The sequence below is a fragment of the Macaca mulatta genome, chromosome 12 (genome assembly GCF_049350105.2).
Source record: "Macaca mulatta isolate MMU2019108-1 chromosome 12, T2T-MMU8v2.0, whole genome shotgun sequence".
Lineage (NCBI taxonomy): Eukaryota > Metazoa > Chordata > Mammalia > Primates > Cercopithecidae > Macaca > Macaca mulatta.
In genome coordinates, this window is record NC_133417.1 from 145,208,142 (window position 1) to 145,228,217 (window position 20,076).

At 50.4% G+C, this 20,076-nt stretch overlaps 1 protein-coding gene across 1 annotated transcript in view; it reads right to left on the reverse strand.

The window, feature by feature from the left end:
- Positions 1-1,236: 1,236 nt before the first annotated feature.
- Positions 1,237-20,076, reverse strand: part of NDUFA10 (NADH:ubiquinone oxidoreductase subunit A10) — a 65,575-nt gene continuing 46,735 nt past the window's right edge. Inside the window, exon 10 of the mRNA XM_015111498.3 lies at positions 1,237-1,693. Within this exon, the coding sequence (XP_014966984.1) occupies positions 1,625-1,693 (69 nt within the window). The 3' untranslated portion in view covers positions 1,237-1,624. The remainder of the gene's footprint in view (positions 1,694-20,076) is intronic.

Genomic DNA, 20,076 nt, shown 5'->3' on the forward strand with positions numbered 1-20,076 from the left:
GGAGGAAAACAAGGACAGACGGAAGGAAGGAAGGGAAGGAGGAGGAAAGGAGGAAGGAGGGAAAAAGGCTGGCGGATGTGAGGAGGGAAGGAGGGAAGGCGGGAAGGAGGGAAGGAGTGTGCATCTTCTTTGCATGCTCCGTGGCAGCGAGGCCTGGCAGAGCTTCCGTGGGGAGCAGAGCATCGTCCCCTGCACCAGCACTGGAACTGCTGCCCATGGCGGCTACGGAGCACCTGAACTATGGCCAGTGCAACCAAGGAACCCAGTTTTAAACTGTATTACATTTTAGCTCATTTAAATTTCAATAGCCACATGTGGCTAGGAGCTACCATATTGGACACAGTGGAGCTTTACAGTGGAAAACTCACAGTTCAATAGGACTCACAACTGACAGCTCAATTCCTAAACGATGATGCTGAACCACAACCAGCTTGTTTTGGTTTTCTAGGCTTTGACAGAGGTGAATAAAGAAATGTGATTTTCTTTCTCATTTCTCAGTTTTGACTGGCAACTTGATTTTCTGGGTAATAAAGAGAGTATATCATTTTGCTTTTGCATTTTATGCCATCAACAGTCTAAGCTCAAATCTCCTTCAGAGGAAGGAGTTTGAGACGCTGAGGACAGCCACCACGTGAACCTTTTCAATGTCTCTCTTAAAACATATTATTCTGTAAATCTATGGTAATTTTCTCCTTTTGCTATTTCTTCTTCACTTTCTTATTATTTCTTTTCTTTTTTTTTTTTCTCTCTCTCTTTCTTTCTTTCTTTTGAGACGGAGTCTGGCTCTGTGGCCCAGGCTGGAGTGCAGTGGCACGATCTCCGCTCACTGCAAGCTCCGCCTCCCAAGTTCATGCCATTCTCCTGCCTCAGCCTCCCAAGTAGCTGGGACTACAGGTGCCCACCACCACGCCCGGCTAATTTTTTTGTATTTTTAGTAGAGACGGGGTTTCACTGTGTTAGCCAGGATGGTCTCGATCTACTGACCTTGTGAACTGCCTGCCTTGGCCTCCCGAAGTGCTGGGATTACAGGCTTGAGTCACCGCATCCGGCCCACTTTCTTTTTTTTTCCCACTCTAATGTAGCACATTACTAAAATAAATACAGTAGGCCTTTAGAAAATCTCTTCAGCATAATGTAAGTCTCAGTTAAACCACACCACACCAAACAGGGCACAGAGCAGCGTGTGTGCACGTGTGCAGCTTCGACACGACCGCACGCACACAGACGCACGATGGGGAAAGTCCCACGGAAACGCTTTTATTTCTGGAAGTCGGAAGAAAAACAACGTACACAACCTGAATGGCACAGAGGGGCAGTACTGAAACCACAGGGGCCGCCGAGAGCCGGCCGTTCACAGCAGACCACTGTTTTCCAGTGAGAGTGGTGGGCCATTCCAAAACAAAGCCAGAGGGTTCCAAACATCCAGAATGGACGCTGCTCCCCCGACTCCATTACCTACACTACAGGATGGATGGCTTTTTGTGAGACCACTTCTTCCACTGTGCAATTTTCGCATTATTTACCCTCCCCCGATCTTAAAGCCATATGGCGTCCAGGAGAGTGCGGCTGGTGCAGCTTGGCCGTCGCTGTCGCTGTGACGCAGCTGGAGCAGAAGGCGGCCCGTTCACTTCAGCCAGATCCACTTGTCTCCCGCCTCGGTGTTGTACCCAGGGCTGTACTTGCGGCCTGGCAGCTGTGGGGGGAAACAAGCATTGGTGCACTCTGTTTAAAGTGAAAGAATGTTTTCCCAGCTCCTAGTTCAATGTTTACCCAGCAGATGCCTGTAATTCACGAGTTCATTCAACAATGCTGGTGAGCACCTATCCGTGGCAGGTCTATCCTGTGAGTGCAAGGATGCCACAGGTACACAAACCACAACCCAGCCCTGCTTGCCAGAAGCTTCCGTTCCGGGGCTGGGAGCCACAAATGGAAAGGAACCACCTGAGTGTCCTCATTAATGTCAGGAGGGCAACAAGCACCATGGGAGGGGGACAGGGACAGCCACGCAGACACAGGGATGGGGCTCGGGCCCAGAAACCACAGTTCACCAACGGAAACACCAAGTTATCTCTGAAAACCCCCCGGGTGAAATCCCCTCTGAAGAGAGTCTGCAGGGGCCCTTGGGGTCCCTGCAGGGCTGGGCCGCTGGCTGGAAGGGGCCCTTGGCGGAGTGGGAAAGTAAGTTTCATCCAGGCCTTTTAAGTAGACGTGGGCAGGGTTGAGGAAAACCAGCAAAGGAGGGGGAAGCACTGCAGGACTGACCCTAGTGGGAGCCACTGAACAGCTCCAGGAGCAACAGGAGGAAGGGACCACAGAGCCCAGGAGGAGCAGATGCTGCCGGAGAGGCCAGCAGGGACTGAGCTGGGCAGTGACGGAGCTGCAGGAGGGATGTTACAGCTCCCACTTCTCCCACCATCTGGGAGAGGTCAGGGACCCAGGTGGCGATCCACAGAGGCCAACCTCACAGGGCACAGGGAGATCTAGGGGGCAACAAGAGCCCCCGCCAGCACAAAGACGCCTGTTCACGAGGGGAGGTGGCCAGCACAGGGCTGGCTGAGGCGGAGGAGGAGTGCTGCTCCGCAGGACCACCTCACTGTGGAGCCCGGAGGAAAGCGCCCGTCACGGTGTGTCGCCCAGCGATGGCAGGTGGGAAAACGATGAGTTTTTTCCTATTTTCCAACCAGCACGAGCACACAGCCAATTTGTGTACACACACACACACACACACACCCCTTCCAAATTCTGCCCTTAAGAGCGGGTACTAAAACCATTTTTAAAAGAATCAGCTTTTCCTCTATCCTAACCAGCAGCAGCATTCGCAGCCAGCCGCACAGCCAAGGCTGCCTGGACCACGCCACTGAAATGTGCCAGCTCGGCCTCTGCCACGGTGCCACACAGTGACAGACGAACACACAACGTATCCTACGGAGCAGCAGAGAGGTCGCCCCAAGACCAGCCATCTCAGACACAGGACAGGCAGAGCTCTGAGGATCTTCAAGGCCCGGGAGCCGCCCTCCTTCCTCCCCAGAAAGCCTCTCCTCTCCTCGGTGTGCAGCTGTGAAGTGGGCCCTGGAGTGGAGGGGCTGGTGCTGCGTTAGTCCGTTCTTGCACTGCTACAAAGACATACCTGGGGCTGAGAAACGCAGAGAGAAAAGAGGTCTAATTGGCTCACAGTTCTGCAGGCTGTGTGGGAAGCGTGGTGCCAGCATCTGCTTCTGGGAAGGCCTCAGGAAGCTTCCAATCATAGCGGAAGGCAAAGCGGGGGCAGGCATGCCACATGGCGGACGCAGGAACAAGAGCAAGAGCGTGAGGGGTGGGGGGGTGGAAGCTGCCACATACTTTAAAATGAGCAGGTCTCATGTGAACTCTGTGAGAACATACTCATTACCTCAAGGAGGGCACCAAGCCATTCATGGGGGATCTACTCCCATGACCCAAACACCTCCCACCAGACCCCACCTCCAATGGGGCATCACATTTCTACGTGAGATCTGGAGGGGACAGACATCCGAACTACATCAATGCTCATCTAAAGGCAGGCAGGGGTGGGTGGCACAGCCAGACTCCAGCCCTCTGGCCCAGGATACAGTGTGGATACAGACGGTTTTGTCTGGGTACCAGAATTCTGGGACACAGAAGAAAAAAGAAAAGCCCAGCTCCTTCAGGAGTGTGAAATCTGAAAAGAGACTGAGATGAAAGCACAGGTCATTCAGCCAGTGACGCCAAGACAGCCCAGAGGGTTTGCTATTGTGGGATCCCAGCAGGAACGCAGGCAGCTGGTCTGGCAGAGTCCAGGGAGGTGTCTGGAGAGTGAGGGACCCTCCAGGGTCAGGGGGATCCCCCAACACTGCTGCTCGAACTACAGGTGTCTACAGGCGGCAGGAAGACTGCAGGAGAGGGCCGTGACTTTCTGGCGTCACGGTCTGACGAGACCTTTGGCATAAGGTGTGACCTGTGTCAGACGGGCTGCAGGTGCTGTTCCTGGACTGGGGAGCAGTGATGGGCACCTGGGGCTGGCCTCAAAGGGCCTGACGGGGTCAGGAAGGCCTGGGTGACAGAGAGAGAGAGCTGGTCAACCCCAGGGAAGGTGAGTGTCGGGTCTGCTTACAGAATGAGTGCAGGGTGTGGGGGCTCCACGGCAGGCTGCCCCACAGAGATGACCCGTGGGCAGTTGGAAAACTGCGTCTGTGGCTTAGAAGACAGGGCTGTGCAGCCACCTCCCATTACTGAGGGAGCCAGTGCCACATGAGCCGGCCACCTAGGGTGAGGGCGAAGAGCAGAGGCTGAAGAGCAGCACCGCACGGCTGAGGCCTGAGGCTGCAGAGGGACTGAGGAGTGAGGCACGCAGGCCACAGGAGGAGCTGGGCGTGACCACACGTGACACATGCTGCCTCGTGTCATGGTCACCAGATGGCCACGAGCTCTGCACAAGGACACGAGGAGCGGGGTGGAAGGAGACCACACTAGTGGGGAAGCAGTCAGCAGCTGAGGAAGGGGACGCAACGCCCGGGCTGCCTTTCACACGCCAGGTAATGGCACATGTGTCTGCACCTGCATGCCCATGCATGTGCAGGGGGCTGGTGGGCGGGGTCTCTGCATCAAAGAGAGGTGGAGATCTCCATCTCAAGATGCCCAGCCCCCAGAGCCTGTGAACACATGATCTCACCTGGCAAAAGGGCCTCTGCAGCAGGGGACTGGGAGATCATCTGAGGGGCCCCAGACCATCACTAGGGGACTGGGAGATCATCTGGGGGGCCCCAGACCATCACTAGGGGACTGGGAGATCATCTGAGGGGCCCCAGACCATCACTAGGGTCCTCAGAAATCAGAGAAGGAGATGTGCAATGGAAGCAACGGCCACAGAGATGTGGGGCCAGGGGCTGAGGAACATGGGTGGCCTCTAGAAACTGGAAAGGGAAAGGACATGGATCTCCCCTTAAGCCCCCAGAAGGAGGCAGCCCCGCCCGCACCCTGATTTTAGAACCTCTGCCTCCAGAACTTTAGGAGGATGCACGAGTACTGTTTTAAGCCACTAGAGAGTAGTAGCCGGCAGCAGCAGCAACAGGTGACTCCTGCGGGGTGTCTGTTTTTTATGATGGGAGACACCGGGGCACGTCTGTACAACAGGAAGAAGAAAGCTGTGCAGGGGAACAGGCCGAGGATGCAGGAGAGGGTGGGTCACCCCCAAGACACAACACAAGGAAGGGGCAGGCCAGAGAGCTGCGAAAGCAGCAAGGCCCTCCAGGCACACTGGAGGCCAGGACGCCTCCAGTAGAACCGCACTCAAACACGACTGCGGCAGCCAGGAAACAGTAACAGTGTTTGTAGTTGGTTCCACATCCAAGAGGTGGTCCTGCCAGAAATTCGTTTCTTTTTCCCTAAAGGCCCAACTGCAGAATTATGTCCAAAGAACAGAAAGTTGACATCTGAACAAAAGATTACCTGAAAGGTTTTCCCGTTTAACCAACCTGCTGCAAACCCACACGACGGCCAGTGGGCCCCTCTCTTAAGACGCTCTAGGTCAGCTTCCCCAGGGTTTTTCAATTACAGTTGTCATTTAATGTTCTACCCAAACACAGGACCAGCCATGCAGGTTTCTTCACAGCAGTACTGACAGAGGAAGGGCTGGGTTTGGGATAGTCTGGCTCCGTTTTCATCTTTGCAAATAGAATTTTAAATCAGAGCAGATAATAGAAACTTGCAGAATACCAAACCTGCTAAGTCCAGCCAGTGGCCATTAATTGTCTTGGAAAATTTGTCTCTGGACTTCTCTGGCCTTTGATACCCAGGAGGGTTCTCAGATCCTGGGGGTCTCTTTTCAGTGTTTTAGGCCAACAGAGACCCATGCAGTGGGGAGAAGTTCATCTGGAGCATCTCACACCAGGAAAATGCAAAACCATCCCGTTTACATTACTACTTCACGTCTGTATCTGGTAAGTTAAAATAAGCCTCAACCCCCAAACCCAGCGCTCATTCATCACTCGAGGAAAAGCGCACGGTAATGCCTCGGGGAGGAAAGCAGCACAGCCCGTTCCCTCACGGGGCAGCCCCACTCCGGGACCTGCACCAGGCCTCGCCAGACCTTCCTCCTGGGCCACGCTTTCCCGGATCTGCTCGTTCACGGTGCCTGGGTGCGTGACACACGTGTGTGGCTGTGCGTCCAAAGGCCGAGATGGAAAGGGCATGTGGTGAACTATCTCAGGTGCGGGCCGTACACCTACTTTAAAATGAAAAGAAAATCATTTTCCTCCTGTCAGAAGTTGGGGCTTCTGCTGAGTGCATACCGGGTGAGCAAACCAAGAATCCTTAAGGAGCAAAAGAAGAAAGAGCGCCTAACAGAAAAAGGAACCAACCCCTCCAATGCTCATCCTCTGCAATCCCTTCTACTGCACAATGTGAACAGTTTCCCTCGCTGGATCTCTGAATTCAAGGCCTTTTGGACTCATTAGATTCACGGTGATCTGGCAAGTTTAACACTTTCAGGAGGCTCTTTCCCTGCATTCCATTTTCCATTAGAAATCAAAAGTAAAGTTTACTAAAGAAAGGGAAAAAACCCTCAATAAATTACAAAGCCAAACATTCCAAGTCCTATTCCAGAGCCCAGCAGCTAAGCTGCCCTCCACCCGTGACCCTGGCATGCGTCAGTCCCTGGTGGCCCACCCAGAGTGTTCCAGGGCGAGGCTTGGAGCCGGGAAGGGATTTCAGACAGCACACTGGGAGGCTCCCTGCCCAGTCACCTCGGCAACCTGGGCTGACTCAGTGTAGAAAAAGAGTTCCTTTCCCTGAGAGCTGCTGGTCACGGGGGGCTGGGCTGGAAATGGCAGCTCCCTCCGCCCCCTGATGGAGCCGCCCCCTGACGGAGCCCAGACACGGAGGACGAGCAGGGTGGGCTTCCATCCCAGGCTGCAGAGGGTGTGCACGTTTGTATCAGCAAATACAGAACGACCTATGAGGGGTGTGTACGCACTGCAGCCCAGCCTGTTTGGGGATGTGGATCTGGGCTTTCTTCTCCCGGAAAACCCCGCAAGACTGGACTTCTTCCTACCCACGCATCCTGATTCACATACAGGAAAGACAGGAAAAGAGAGTATCAGACACTCTCATCAAACCCACTCCCGATTTCCCCCAAATATCTGTGTACGACTCTGTGTGTCAGAAGTCCACGCTTAATGTAAACCAACATGATGATTTTCCTGACCCTCACAGTTAACGGGGTGAATGGCACACACACCCAGGTGGGTACTGCTACCCTCTCCCCCACCAACCCGAAGGCTACACACAAAGAAACCTGAACAGGGCTGCCTGAGGGAGGCGCCCTGGGCGGCTAGGCAACAAAGGAGGAGCATGACTCTCATCTGTACACTCTGATGTATCTTTCGAATTTTACAGCATGTGCAAGGATTTCCTTTTTCTTTTTTGTTTTTCCCCTAAGGAGAGAGAGATTAAGTAACTTGCTAAGGGTGGCACATGGCCAGTCTGTTCACAGAGCTAGAATTGGAGCCATGTCCTGCTGGCTCCTGAGTCTGCTCCTAACCACTGGCCCACATTGTACGTCAGGCTGTGCCTCTTCCAGCCTATGGTCGTGTCCGTTCCCAGTTTTCCCATCATAAATAACACTGATGTGCCCCCTCTAGATTTATGTGCTTAAGATAAATTTCTAGAAATGGAACTGCTTGCTTAAGGAAAAACAATAAACAGAGCCATAGATGCTGACGCAGCCACCAGAATGGGTTTAATTTAATAATGCCAAGACGCTGCTTCAGATCATTATGCTGCTGCTTACATTTCAGGGCTGATTCAGAGCCTGGGTTTCTCGTTAGGAATTTATACCAGGCTCTTGGCCTTTTAGTGCCTCATGCACGGGTCAGCAAACTATAGCCCACAGATCAAATCTGGCCACTGACTGCTTCTGTAAATGAGGCCTCACTGGCACAGCCTGGTCCATGCATTTACACGCTGGCTGGTGGTGCTTTTGCACAGCGCAGAGCTGAGCGGCTGTGAGAGGCTGTGTGGCCCACAGAGCTAGGAATCTTTACTCTCTGGCTCTTTAATGGAAACCTTTGCTCATCACTGGCCTAAGAAAGACAGGAAGGTAACAAGACAGTAAAGCTGAGTCCACGACATGGTTTAAGTTCACTTAGTCCACAATTACTTCGTAAGTACCCACAGGTGCCAGGTCCTGTGCTGGGCAACAGCAGGGAACAGGGTGATTCCCCAGCTTCAGGTGGGGTTACAGAGGAAGATGAAACATGCTGTTCTTTTATTCAAAGTGACTCTACTGAGTTTGTGTGATTCAACGTGAGGACTAGATTGAGTTCTGATGTTAGAAAGGTGCCCACTTCTAAATGCTACAGCCAACCTGGGATCTGTGCCATAGAGGCCGAGGCCGCATACTGAAGGCTAAGGCCGCACACTGAGGCTTCTCCCAGGTGCTTCTCTTGGGTGCACAATTTAGACATTCCTACATTAGTGCTTCAAATGCCAGCTGTTCGCATAGAAATCAGTCAAGGAAATATATATAGACACACACACACACACACACACACACACACACACACTCATTCTAACGCAGGAAACTCCTTGTACTCATGAACACTGGGTCCTAACTGCTTTGAGAGAGATGAACGAAGGCAATCCTCTCTTCTCTGGCTCCATAAAACCTAGAAACAAGTTGGAATGTGGGGGAAACCCAGAGTAGAAGACGGAAGGTGATGGAGGGTGAAAAGGGTGGAGAAATCCCACCCGACCCACACGGACAGAGGTTTCAGGGACGGACAGAGGCTTCAGGGACGGACAGAGGTTTCAGGGACGGACAGAGGTTTCAGGGACGGACAGAGGTTTCAGGGACGGACAGAGGTTTCAGGGACGGACAGAGGTTTCAGGGACGGACATAGGTTTCAGGGACGGACAGAGGCTTCAGGGGCGGACAGAGGCTTCAGGGACGGACAGAGGTTTCAGGGACGGACATAGGTTTCAGGGACGGACAGAGGTTTCAGGGACGGACACTTCAGGGACGGACAGAGGTTTCAGGGACGGACATAGGTTTCAGGGACGGACAGAGGTTTCAGGGACGGACACTTCAGGGACGGACAGAGGTTTCAGGGACGGACAGAGGTTTCAGGGACGGACACTTCAGGGACGGACAGAGGCTTCAGGGACAGACACTTCAGGGACGGACAGAGGTTTCAGGGACGGACAGAGGTTTCAGGGACGGACACTTCAGGGACGGACAGAGGTTTCAGGGACGGACACTTCAGGGACGGACAGAGGTTTCAGGCGCGGACAGAGGCTTCAGGGACGGATAGAGGTTTCAGGCGCGGACAGAGGTTTCAGGGACGGACACTTCAGGGACGGACAGAGGTTTCAGGCGCGGACAGAGGTTTCAGGCGCGGACAGAGGTTTCAGGGGCGGACACTTCAGGGACGGACAGAGGCTTCAGGGACGGATAGAGGTTTCAGGCGCGGACAGAGGTTTCAGGGGCGGACACTTCAGGGACGGACAGAGGTTTCAGGGACGGACAGAGGTTTCAGGCGCGGACAGAGGTTTCAGGGGCGGACACTTCAGGGACGGACACTTCAGGGACGGACAGAGGTTTCAGGGACGGACAGAGGCTTCAGGGACGGACACTTCAGGGGCGGACACTTCAGGGACGGACACTTCAGGGACGGACAGAGGTTTCAGGGACGGACAGAGGCTTCAGGGACGGACACTTCAGGGGCGGACAGAGGTTTCAGGGGCGGACACTTCAGGGACGGACAGAGGTTTCAGGGACGGACAGAGGCTTCAGGGACGGACAGAGGTTTCAGGGACGGACACTTCAGGGGCGGACAGAGGTTTCAGGGGCGGACACTTCAGGGACGGACAGAGGTTTCAGGGACGGACACTTCAGGGGCGGACAGAGGTTTCAGGGGCGGACACTTCAGGGACGGACAGAGGTTTCAGGGACGGACAGAGGCTTCAGGGACGGACAGAGGTTTCAGGGGCGGACACTTCAGGGACGGACAGAGGTTTCAGGGACGGACAGAGGTTTCAGGGACGGACAGAGGCTTCAGGGACGGACACTTCAGGGACGGACAGAGGTTTCAGGGACGGACAGAGGCTTCAGGGACGGACAGAGGTTTCAGGGGCGGACACTTCAGGGGCGGACAGAGGTTTCAGGGGCGGACACTTCAGGGACGGACAGAGGTTTCAGGGGCGGACACTTCAGGGGCGGACACTTCAGGGGCGGACACTTCAGGGGCGGACAGAGGTTTCAGGGGCGGACACTTCAGGGACGGACAGAGGCTTCAGGGACGGACAGAGGTTTCAGGGACGGACAGAGGTTTCAGGCGCGGACAGAGGTTTCAGGCGTGGACAGAGGTTTCAGGCGCGGACAGAGGTTTCAGGGGCGGACAGAGGTTTCAGGGACGGACAGGGTGCGGATCAGTAGGGAAGAGGTGGCCATTCAGGAGCAGGGAGGAGGCAGCAAAGGCACACAATGCACAAAGCACGGCCTCCGCGGAGTAGCAAGCGTAAACTTGAGCCCTATGGTCTTAAAGAAGCCCCATCATGAAAAAATGCCTCCTCCCGAAATATACCCCAGACTTCAGTCGACGTGAACTATGCAGCTCCTGGGCAATCAGTTACACCGTTAGGGCCTGTGTGAGAGGCATCAGGCCAAGTAACAGTCAACAGTTTCCTTCCATGAGGCAGTAACAGGGTCTGAACTTGCCTCCCAGCCAGATGCATTTAGAAGCTGGAGAAACTGAGTTGGATGGTTGCATCTGACTCTGGGCAGGACACAATTACTAGATTTTAGGGAGTACACCACTAAAGGGGTGAGGCCTAGGCAGAAAAAGAGCTCCAGAAATCTGCACAGAGGACCCACTTGGTCTTTGGCTGAGTACCAATTAGTGTGTGCAGGGGGTAAAACTCCATGAAGCTGGACAAAGTCGACTTCAGGGAAAGAACAGTTTCTGGGGAGTTGCAAGCAGATGACTCCCAAAGCTCACTTAGGGCTGAGTCGGCAAGCTCCCACTGGCCAGAGCAGAGGGGCCTCTCGCTGCACACATGCACCATTCAACAGGGACCCCACGGCCATGCCTTAGCACCGGGCTAAGCCCTTCCTGAAGAAAGCCCATTGCAGGCTCACCAGAAAGCTGATACATCAAGCCTCAAAAGGTTTACACTGACTTGCAAGTACCTTAACTGCTGTCAGAAAAAAGTTCTAACACAGTTCAAAGGAACAGAACAAGATCTAGCACTCAAAAACACAAAATATGCAACGTATGGCAAGCAATGAGACATCTCTCTGCATATGAAACAGGAAAATGTAACCCATAACAAGGGGAAAATATCAAGCCAACTCAGAACCGACAAAGACGATGAATTGGGAAACAAAGACATTACAACAGCTGTTATAAAAATGTTCAGTACGCTCTAAGAATTAAATGAAAAACATAATAAGGAGAGAATTGGAAAACATAAAAAGCACCAAACAGAATTTCTAGAGCTAAAAAACAGGATTCCTGAAACACGATTCTACTGGGTAAGCGTGGTGGCCATGAAAATGTGCTCTGCAGAGCTCCTGCCGCAGGGAGGACAGTGTGCTCCTCTGCAACGCTCCTGCTGCCCCTGACCCTGCATCTGCCGACCCTCAGAACCCGCTGCCTGCTCATGCCACGGCCACGCACGTTATAGAACATGCCCGGTCAGTGATGGAGCACAGAGGAGCTTCTGGTGCCAGCTGTTCCTATGGACGTGGGACTCCCTGACAGGCATCTTTGGCTCTAGGACACTCGTCCGTCTGGCCAAATCTTTCCTGGATTCTTTCTTCCTGTCTCCTGTCACAGTCTGGCAAGGAAGAGCAAAGGCTCTCCTGCCATCTCAGGCTTCCTCTCCCTGATCCTTCAAAGGTGTTTTCTTCCAATGGGCCTCTTCAACTTCTAATCCCTTGGCTTCTGATTCTTGGAAGACCTAAACCAACACAATGCAGTTAACAGCATAGCATACACCCACAGAAGAAAACAGAAGTGAGCTTGAAGGCAGTGCAGCAGCAACTATCCAAAATTAGGGACAGAAAGAAAAAGGCCAAAAACAAATGGGCAGAGTCACAGGGACCTGTGGAAAACAGCAAGTCACCTAATGCATGGATACATAAGAGTCCCCAAAAGGGGGAGGACAGAAAAAAATCTGAATAATAACCAAACATTTTCCATGTGTTCTGAAAATGATAATCCTGCCACCCAAGACACTCAATGAACCCCAGGCAGGATAAACACCAAGAAAACCACGCAGAGGCACGCCATAATTAAATTATGAAAAACTAATGAGAAAAAGATCACGAGAGAATCTTGCAAACAACCGAAGGGAAAAAGGTTCGTGAGGCACAAGAACCAAAGTGAGGAAGAACTGCAGACTTCTCACCAGGAACTGTGCAAGCCAAGAGGCAACGGAGTATCTTTTATGTGTTGGAGGGGGCAAAAACTGTCAACCTAGAATTGTACATCAAATGAAAATACCCAGCAAAATGAAACTGAACTACGTATTTCAGAAAAGCAACAGCTAAGAGAATTCACTGCTCCCAGATCTGTTCTGTAACAACTGCTAAAGGAAGTTATTCACACAGGAGAAAGATGACGCTGGGTGGAAACTCAGATCCACACAAGGAATAAAGCACATCAGAAATGGTGGAGGGAAGGATAAAAGACTAAAAAATTCTGTTTCAATCTCTTTAAAAGTTACCGTTTAAAGCCAAAATCACAACAGTCCATTGTGTGGTTTCCGGCAAAGTGTACGAGAAAAACAGCACAAAGAACACAGAGGGCAGGAACAGCTGTGGCCTCGGGCCAGATACCTGCATTCTGTGTGAGGCAGTTAAATGCTGACAATGTGTGGGTTGACTGTGACAAGTCAGAGATGCCCATGGTGAAACCCTAAGGCAATCATCAGAAATGAAATAAAGAGGGATAGCTCATAAGTCCACAAAGGAAATAAGATGGAACTACAGTACATAACCAGTCTAAAAAGAACCCAGGAAAAGATGTAAATGTACATCTCATCTGCGATTATACATAGTTGAAATGTAAGGTAAGAAGGAGTAGGTAATTCAGCCAGAGAGGGCACCTCCCCTCCCTCTAAGAAAGTTCCTATCCAAGGTTTGGTAATGACAACAGATGTCACTGAATCATTCATTTGTATGGACAAACTTCTCTGCGTCATTATTTCAGTTTTTGCAAAGACAGCCTCTAACACTTAACAGCCCTACCTGCTGCTCTATGCAGTTACTTATCGAAGAACCATGGTAATGAAAGAAGTACCACATAAAAACATTCTCAAAAGGGACTTTGTAAAAAGGAAGTAGAACAGAACTTATTTGGTGCGTGAGTGTGATTAACTTGATTGATCTATCTCAGGAAATGTCATTCAGGAGAAAGCCAAAGAAAACTCCTGAACAAGCATCTCCCCGCCCAGGTGCATCACAAAGGCCTCCAAGAAGCCCTTCCTCGAGCGCGGCAGCTGACTTGCTGTTCCTGGCCAAGGCCGTGGCTTTTCTCTACTGAGCGCCTATGCCACTCACTCTTCTTGTGAAGTGCTATCCTGAGCCACCTCTGCCTCCTCGAATCATGCCATGAAATAATGCCCCTTCCTTCTCAGAGCTCCCTTCATCCTTCGACTTTTCCTTTAGTACTCATCAAAAAGTTATGTCCAATGCAATCACTGATATGCTCACTGATACTAGCGGGCAGCCTCTAAGTAGAAACCCTTTCGCTAGTGTTATTCCATGTGACCCTGACAGCGTGGGGCACAGTCTCTATTTTAAAAGAGACACGGGTGTTCAGAGACTTGACTTGCCCAAGGACACGTGGCTAGCTGGTGGCAGGCTGAAAGAGAAGCCCAGGCCTTTTAATGATCAAGTCCAGGATCTTTTCCCCACTATACCATGTAAATATTCGTTGAATTAAACTGTGACTTTTAGTGTGCTAACTCTTAAAAATAACATAATAAACTCTTTCCTCAATCATATACTACTTATATGAGGTTTTACTGAAATCCCCTCATTCCTTCCAATTTTCCATTTATCTGTCAATCAGCACATAGTAAACGTATGTTGCTCAAGGTCTCAGCTATGAGATTTCTTGGGTGTCTGTTAGGTTATGATCCACAATCCACTCCACCCCGACAAAGGTGACTCCAATCTTTCTGTAGCTCCTTTCGTAAGTAACTCAAAGAACTTCCCTTGGGGGATGTTTATATCCTAGTAGTCACCTCAGGGACATTCAAGGATGCTCACAGTTTCCCAGTTGAAAGAGTTTTCATGAAGGACGTGTGTGTGTGTGTGTGTGTGTGTGTGTGTGTACATGTATACATATATTTGTAAATATATTGATAAATATTAAACATACTTATAAATAAATATATGTATATTCCAGCAATAAATCCTTTATTGTACTACTGTAAATATAAATTAAACAAAAAAAAGGATTGAGTGAGGGCGGCCTGTCTACTGGGTCGGCTTCACTCCGCTGGGGCAAGAAATGGGTTATGCCAGGCATGACTGGCTCCCCTCTCTCTAGATGCACTAAGGAGCTCCGAACTACTGCACAATTCGGGGTGATTTGGAAATTCCAGTTTCCAACTCCTATTTTCCATTATAACATATAAATGCTAATGGATTCTGCTTAGAGTTTTTCATTAATTTTAAAGAAGAGGATTATAGATATTAAAGACATTTCTCTGATACACAATTTCCCTTAATTTCCGTTACTGTAGAACACAAATCCAGTATAACAAAATTGGCATCAATTTTCAAAAAATCTTTTATCAGTCAACTTTCAAAAACCATATTTTTGTTTTGAAAATGTGTGTTCTATTTTTTGGCACATAAAACTATAGCTTCCTACAAATATATCATTATTTAGCTGTCAAATTTGTTGCAATGAGTATTAACAACAGTTCAAATGTCTTAATCCTCCTTAACTCTTATTAGCTGTGAATAACAGAAAAGTTCCTAACCTAAGCGCTTGTTTTAAACCTGAAAATGGTATGCTTTCTAAAAATTCTAAAATAAATAAAATAATATGTCAACATACAGTAAAGTCAGGGCACTTGGTTTTCCAGATTGCAGGGAAGACATTATCTTATCACTTTCCATCAGTAGACAGGCAGATACCACATACCAGCAGCAATCACATACAAACCAATGTACCTGGTAAAGAGCACCCTTCGGGCCAGTCATCTTCTTCAAGTGACACATGCTGATAATTTTCTATATACAGAGATGTAAATAACTGGGGCATACAGATTAATGCTGAGTTTCAATGATTAATTTTCACAGTGCATGTGGCAGGGCACAAAGTGGAGAGAACACTGAAGGCATTATGCATTTACTTTCAAACCCAATTAAGTAACTTCTAAACTGAAAATTTGTATTTTAACACAACTAGATACCAAACTGAGTTCCAAGTAAGGTCTGAATGTCATGAGGAATCTAAAGCAATCACGTCCTGCCTTCCGTCTCCAGCATGTTTAGGTAAACTGATCCTAGTGCTTTTCTGTAAGGTGAATTTCATAAAGGCAAGAACATACAGTATTAACATTAAAGTTATTAAAAACATCTCTATTTTAAAAAATGGTAAGGGAGAACTCAATACTGAAAATGAAAACAACTTGAGATAGTAAAAGAAATAAAAATAGCAGGAGAGAAAACAGAAGATTCTGTTGTCCTAGCAACTATCTTGGACACGATCAGCTTCGAGGAGGAAGTGCAGTATCTTAACGGCATCTGGCCTCCTTCCATTGAAAAGACACCGAATTGGTAAAGTAGAAACCAAATCACAGTTTGTCTGATCCAAGGCAGGGCTGCACAGAAATAAAAAGTGACCTGATACAATGTTTAAAACGTGACTTTAAAGAATTAGCAGCCTGTCCTGCACACATTCAGTATTTTCATGAACTTACACAGGGTCAATTCCAAGCACACAATGAGGGTCGCCAATAAAAAAAGGTGTTCATAAATATTGCTCAGACCCCAGGTACACATGCCCCTCTGAAAGTGCTGCTTTACTTATTTATTTACTTTTATTTAATTTTAGTTTTTCTGAGATGGAGCCTCACTCTGTTGCCCAGGCTAGAATGCACTGGCAATTCTGGCTCACTGCATCCTCTGCCTCCCGGGTTCAAGCGATTCTCATGCCTCAGCCTCCCGAGTAGGTGGGATTACAGGCGCTCGCCACCATGCCCGGCGAATTCTTGTGTTTTTTAGTAGAGGCAGGGTTTCTCCACGTTGGCCAGGCTGATCTCCAACTCCTGACCTCAAGTGATCTGCCCGCCTCGGCCTCCCAAAGTGCTGGGATTACAGGCGTGAGCACCACACCCCATGAAAACGCTGTTTTAGATGAAAACTTGGATTCCTGAGGCATCAGTGCCCTAGCGCGGGGTGTCACCTAGAGTGTGGACAGGCGCCTGAGAGCCACCAGGACACTAGCCAGACCTGCGACAGGACTGGTCAAAAACTCCAAGGTCACAGGACTAACACCACCAAAAATCATAAACCCTTCTATTCATATGAAAATCTAAGATCCACTCTATTGTGAAAAGGTCTTTCTTTACTAGTCTGTGTACCCGTGTCACCAGCATGTTCATCAAATGAGAGTTTGGATGTCCCCTCCAAATCTCATGCTGAGATGTAATTCCCAGTGTCAGAGGTGGGGCCTGGTGGGAAGTGTCTTGATCGCGGGGGCGGATCCCTCATGAATGGCCTAGGCCATCTCCTTGGTGATGAGTGAGCTCTTACTCTGAGTTCACACAAGACCTGGTCATTTAAAAATATGTGACACTCCGCCACCAAAGACCCGGTCATTTAAAAATGTGACACTCCGCCACCAAAGACCCGGTCATTTAAAAATGTGACACTCCGCCACCAAAGACCCGGTCATTTAAAACACGTGACACTCCGCCACCAAAGATCCGGTCATTTAAAAATGTGACACTCTGCCACCAAAGACCCGGTCATTTAAAAATGTGACACTCTGCCACCCCATTCTCTTGCTCCTGCCATGTTAGGATGTACCTGTTTCCCCTTTACCGTCTGCCATGACTGTAAATTTCCTGAGGCCTCCCCAGAAGCAGAAGTTGCTATGCTTCCCGTACAGCCCACAGAACTCTGAGCCAATAAAACCCTTTTAAGTAAATTATCCAGTCTCAGATATTTCTTTATAGCAACATGAGAACAGCCTAATACAACCCCCATGCCTTAGTCTGTGCACGGTGCTCACCCCAGGGGCCCTGCAAGAAGCAGCGGACTGGGAAGCAGCACGGCCACCCGATCACACTTGCCCAAATATGAGTCCTGCCCTCCCAGAAGCTGCAGGACCTCAAAAAGCCACTGTGTCCAACTGCTCATTTGCAAATGGGAATAAGAATAATAGTGCCTTCTTGTGGCAACAGCATGGTGCCCAGCACACAGTAGGTGCTCGGGGTGACCTGGCATTGTTACCACTGTGATCAGCAGCAGAAGTGGTGCCCCTTCAGCCTCCGTCTCTCTGCTCTTTCTCCTTCCTGTCAGGTCCTATTCAGCCCATGACACTCCATTCCCCAGCCCATAATCCTTCCTTCCACCAGCCTCTCCCCACCTCGCAGGCCACGGCTGCCAGATTAATCCTAAGAGCCTCCTGGCTCAAGCGTCGACACTTCCTATTGCCAACCACCCTCCCAGAACCCAGCCCGTCGGTTCTGTATCTCTTGCTGTTTCCAACCAAAGCCACGGCACCAGCCAGAAAAATGTCATCTTAACCATCACTCCACGTCATCCATTTAGTAGTCTTACCTTGAGCTAACTTCTCTGGATCTCTGTTTTCCAATCCCTTAAAATTTATCTGATAGGGTTTCTAATAGTCAAGAAGTTACTCTAAATAAAGCCCATAAATCCTCAGGATCTATGAATCTTAAATTCTGGTTCAAATTCCAACACTTCTGACAACCTTTCTTAATTATCCCATCAATGCTGATAAGAAGTTCTTTATACTGTAATTCAAGACTTGGTTATATAACAATGTGCAAGGCTAATTCGATTATATGGAACTCCTCAGGTTCATCTCATGCCTGCTGTAATCCCATGTGGCTTAGGATGAAAACTAAGCTCCACAGTCCACCCCAAGACCCTGTGCGATCTCCCCCCACTCATCACCCTCCCACCTGCTCTGTCTCCTTTCCTTTCAGATCATGCTCGTCCCAGGGCCACTATCTCCTTTCCCCTCACATCATGGCCCTTGCCGGCCATGCCCTGCAGCCTCCGGCCTTCACAGCCATCCTCCTCCTCCCTCAACTACCCCCCAAGACTCTTCTTTTTCTACCTGGCAAACTCATACCCATCCTGTGAGATGCGAGCCTTCAGACCACAGACACAGCAGCCTACTGCACATCCCTATCCTCTCACGGGTCCCCACAGCCTCTGCGATTCCATCGCACCCTCTGCGCACGTGCCTCTGCCAAGTCTCCAGGGTATGGAAACTGGGCTATGTCTCCAGCCCTGGTGCAGTGTCTGGCACCGAGTGCAGTGAAATGGGGGCCAGATGAATGCACAGGGAAGGTGGAGCTCCCGCCGACAGGCTGAATGGCCTTGAGAGCACTGCAGAGTGACAAGCAGGAGCCACAGCAGAAGGCAAGGCGACTCCACCATGCGGAGCCAGAAACTATGAGCAGCGGCAGAGGCTGTGAGAGCTCAGAGTGGCCCTAGGAAGGAGTTCCAGTAAAAAGACATGATTCCCTCAGTAAGAGCAGCTCCGAGAACACTAGCAACTTCTGGGGCATCACTGATTTAGACAACTGCATCCCAAACAGCAGCTGTGCACCTCTTAATTACCCAAGGGCAAACAAAGCAAAAATTACAGAACCCCAAGAAGAAAAATGAGTTGGCTGGACCCTTCCTAGACTCAGGTCTTGGTGCCTTTGACTCCATCCAGTCACAGGAAGAGCTGGGAAACCTTCCCCCCGAGGAGATCTCCCCAGACTCAGACTGGAAGCCAGGTTCAGGGATAAGGAAAGACAGACGAGAGAGACAGGAAGTCTAGAATGGGTAGCTGGAGCTTCTTCCTAACTAACAAATGCCACTGGACCCCCAACTGCCATCTTCTCGCTTAGTTCAAAGTCACCCATCCATTGGCAGGTACAGGTGGGCAGGCACAGGAACCTGGGATCCGGAGCGCCACGAGCTGCCACTGTTCCTGCCAGTGTCCCGCCACTGTCCCTGAGTGTGGCATGCTAGGCCCTCTAACTCGTCCCTGATGCTGCTCCTGTTTCTGGAGTCCCCATTCAAGGGTGCAGTTGATGGGAAACAGCAGGCTTCCCAGACACCTAGAAAAGGCAGCCAGACCCTTCATGCAGGTGAGAGGATTCACAGGGACAAGAACCACTTCATGCAGGTGAGAGGATTCACACGGACAAGAACCACTGTGTGGAGATCTGACCCACTGCGTGCTCCACAGCTGGACGAGCGTGCCCCTTACAGGCCAGTCAAGACATCTCCAAGATCAATCTGTTCCAGAAAGACTCATGAGCCATCACATCCAGGATGTTCAACCATGCATATTTATTATATTAGGCACACAAACTGCTGCTTTCACGCTAGGAGAACATAAATGTGACACATCAAATGGCTGTAATCTACTGTCTGGAACTGGCCCTGTGATGTGAAGAGCACCAGTGGATTTTAATCAAGGAATGAGATGCTTCAATGACAATGGCCAACGTGGTCACTGGGCCTGGTCAACCACCCAGCATGGGTCAGCTGGCTTTCTCACCTACCCTCCCAGCACCCTGGATATAGGTTCTGTGCCTCCACTCCACACATGGCCAATCCAACAGAGAGTGTCTCCCCATGGGAGGAAAGAGCCCTCACCCATCCCTCCACCTCCCCTCAGCAGACTAGGCTGGGGTCCTATGAAACGAGCGGTGATCTGGCCTGGCCATGCCTGCTTGGTGAACTCGGATCTCTGATGAGCCGAGAGGGGCCCCCTGCCGCCGCCTCTGGGATCCCTGCTCCATCAACGGTCCCATTCCTCTCTTGCGTTTTTTCTCTCTTTCCACAAGCACTTACCC